This window comes from Elephantulus edwardii, unplaced genomic scaffold (assembly GCF_000299155.1).
Source record: "Elephantulus edwardii isolate Elephantulus edwardi_28Jun2011 unplaced genomic scaffold, EleEdw1.0 scaffold00045, whole genome shotgun sequence".
In the NCBI taxonomy this organism is placed as follows: Eukaryota; Metazoa; Chordata; class Mammalia; order Macroscelidea; family Macroscelididae; genus Elephantulus; species Elephantulus edwardii.
This window is the reverse complement of record NW_006399795.1, coordinates 5974473-5977252: the sequence shown is the minus strand read 5'-3', so window position 1 is coordinate 5977252 and position 2780 is coordinate 5974473. Positions and strand designations below refer to the sequence as shown.

The 2780-nt window shown below is 49.5% G+C and overlaps 1 protein-coding gene across 1 annotated transcript in view; it reads left to right on the top strand.

Moving 5' to 3' along the window:
- The first annotated feature begins 219 nt into the window (after positions 1 to 219).
- Positions 220 to 2780, top strand: part of SLC45A1 (solute carrier family 45, member 1) — a 24281-nt gene continuing 21720 nt past the window's right edge. Inside the window, exons 1-3 of the mRNA XM_006885780.1 lie at positions 220 to 616; positions 1189 to 1281; positions 1671 to 1895. Coding sequence (XP_006885842.1) covers positions 220 to 616; positions 1189 to 1281; positions 1671 to 1895 — 715 coding nt within the window. The remainder of the gene's footprint in view (positions 617 to 1188; positions 1282 to 1670; positions 1896 to 2780) is intronic.

The following is a 2780-nucleotide window of genomic DNA, read 5'->3' as shown; positions in this document are numbered from 1 at the left end:
TGGGATGCAACATCCACAAGCAGCAGGCTGACTTTTGGGGTGCTCCATTTGACTGTAAAGGTTCTCCAGCATGAACTCAGCTTCTCCCAGTTGAGAAGGATGAGCCGATGTGTTTGTGGGGACTACTCAGAACGTCACCTGCAACAGTGGAGCCCCTGGGTAGTAACTGTTGTCCCTGAATGGTCTTTCTCGCAGGGACACCCACAAGCCCTCCCTACGATGATCCCCCCAGTGAACAGCACCCCTCCGGGAGAGGCCCTCTTCCCCACTTTGGCTCCTCAGGACTTCTGGAGGTCTCAGGTCTCCAGCTACTCCGGGTCCGTGACCCGGCACATCAGCCACCGGGCCAACAACTTCAAACGGCACCCCAAGAGGAGGAAGCACATCCGTCCCTCTCCGCCCCCGCCCCCCAACACCCCATGTCCAATTGAGCTGGTGGACTTTGGGGACCTGCACCCCCAGAGGTCCTTCCGGGAGCTTCTCTTCAATGGCTGCATTCTGTTTGGCATTGAGTTCAGCTACGCCATGGAGACAGCGTACGTGACCCCAGTGCTCCTGCAGATGGGCCTGCCGGACCAGCTCTACAGCCTAGTGTGGTTCATCAGCCCCATCCTCGGTGAGCTCCATTTTGGCCCCAGTGGTGAATGGCTTCCAGAAACTTCTGGAAGTTTCCAGAAACTTCAGTGGAAGCAACTTACAGGTCATGAGGGGACAAGAGTACAGCCAGTTATTTCCATTCCACTCACTAGTAAGGGGCTGTAGAAAAGCACAGCTGTGGCTGGTCATACGATATTGTAAGAACCTTTATCTAATCCAGACTATTGAACAGGAAGTTAGCAAACCCCGAGGATTACCATCAGCATGTGTCCAGCTGTCACTGGAGAAGCCAAGCATTAAGTTTTTGTGGTTTGGATTTTCCTCAGATTTTCTGGAGTTCCAAAGAAGGATATGTCTGATTAGTGTCATTCAGGGTCCTAAATAGAAATTTAAGTGATTCATGAGTTTATCCTTTGCTCTTAACACTAAGGATTTTGTGTTTAATCATCTTGCTGTTTTGATGAATTGAGATGTTTTGAGTGTAGGCGTTTCAGGGATGTGATGAAGCCAAATTCCAATGTTGGTCCCAAAGGACCACACAGACCCATACAATGACCAATGGCCACTGGCCACTGTCCTGTTGTCTTTCAGGATTCCTACTGCAGCCTCTGTTGGGTGCTTGGAGTGACCAATGTACCTCAAGGTTCGGAAGGAGACGCCCTTTCATTCTTGTCCTGGCTATAGGTCTGTTGTCTTGGCATTGAAATCAAATGGAAAAAAAAAAAAAGCTCTCAGTTGCTTCCTCTTAGGAAATTCTAAGAGTAAACTCTGGGCCCTTGCTGGACGGTGGCAGGGGGGCCCATAACCCATATAAGTGAAAAAGAGAGTGTCTCCCTTCAGTCATTTAACAAGAGTGTTTAGAAATTTAAAAATTAGCCAATGACATTCACCTCAGGCCTGCTCTGCCCGATGAAAACCAAAGGCCTGGTCGAGTGCAAAACCCGGTGAGTCTTCAGGTGATGTCCAGTGTGCCCTGTCGGCCATGTGACATTCAGAGTCCCTGGGTCCGAGAGAGGAGCTGGTCTGGGGCGGGCCTTTGTGCTCCCGCTAACTCCTGGTTTCTCTGTCTCCAGGGGCATTGCTGGGGCTCTCGCTTCTGCTCAACGGCAGGGATATTGGCGCCGCCCTGGCTGACACGGCCAGCAACCACAAGTGGGGTATCCTGCTCACCGTGTGTGGGGTGGTGCTGATGGATTTCAGCGCCGACTCGGCCGACAACCCTAGCCACGCGTACATGATGGACGTGTGCAGCCCGGTGGACCAGGACCGCGGCCTGAACATCCACGCCCTCCTGGCAGGTACCAGCGCATCTCTTTTCATGGGGAGAATGAATGCATTTGCTGATTGTGTCTTTTTTCTGTGTGTGTGTGTGTGTGTGTGTGTGTGTATGTGTGTGTGAGAGAGAGTTGAATGAAGGTTTACAAAGCAAATGAATTTTCCATTTAGTCAGCCATACACATTTTGTTTACTAACATTTATTTCCGTGCAATTACATTGTAATGGCACTTTCCCTACTTCCTCCCTGTGATTCTGACTTCCACTACTGTTTCTACCTCTCTCTGTCATCCCTTTCTTTCATGAGTGCCTTCCTCACTCTCTGCTTTAAAAAACCAAGTTCATAAAATAGCAGTATATGATATTGAAGTGACTGAAAAACACAGCTCGAATAATATTTGTTCAATATATGGTTGACATATATGGTTCTTGCTTGTGTGTTTGTGTGTCGCTGTTGTTCGCTGCTGTCCCATTGGCTCCGACTCTTGGTGATTCCAGGCACAATGGAACAAAATGCTGCCCCGTTGTGAGCCATAAGATGTTCATTGGCTGATTTCCGGAACTGGGCCCCGTGGCCTTTCTTCTTAGTCCATCTAAGTTTGGAAGCTCCGCTGAAAACTGTTCAGCATCCTAGCACCATACAAGCCTCCACTTGCAGACGGGTGGTGGCTGTACAGGGGTTGAACCTGGGTCACCTGCATGGAAGGTGAGAATTCTACCACTGAACCACCACTGCCTCTGTGTGTTTATAGAGATAGCTAGCTAGCTAAATAGACAAATAAATAGATAGATAGAGTTGTTGTTTACAACTGAGTCAGAACCAACCCACAGCTGACCCTCTGGCAGGTTTTCAGAGGCAGTTAATTGTACAGGAGGAGATTGCCCATCCTTCTCCTACAGAACAGGAC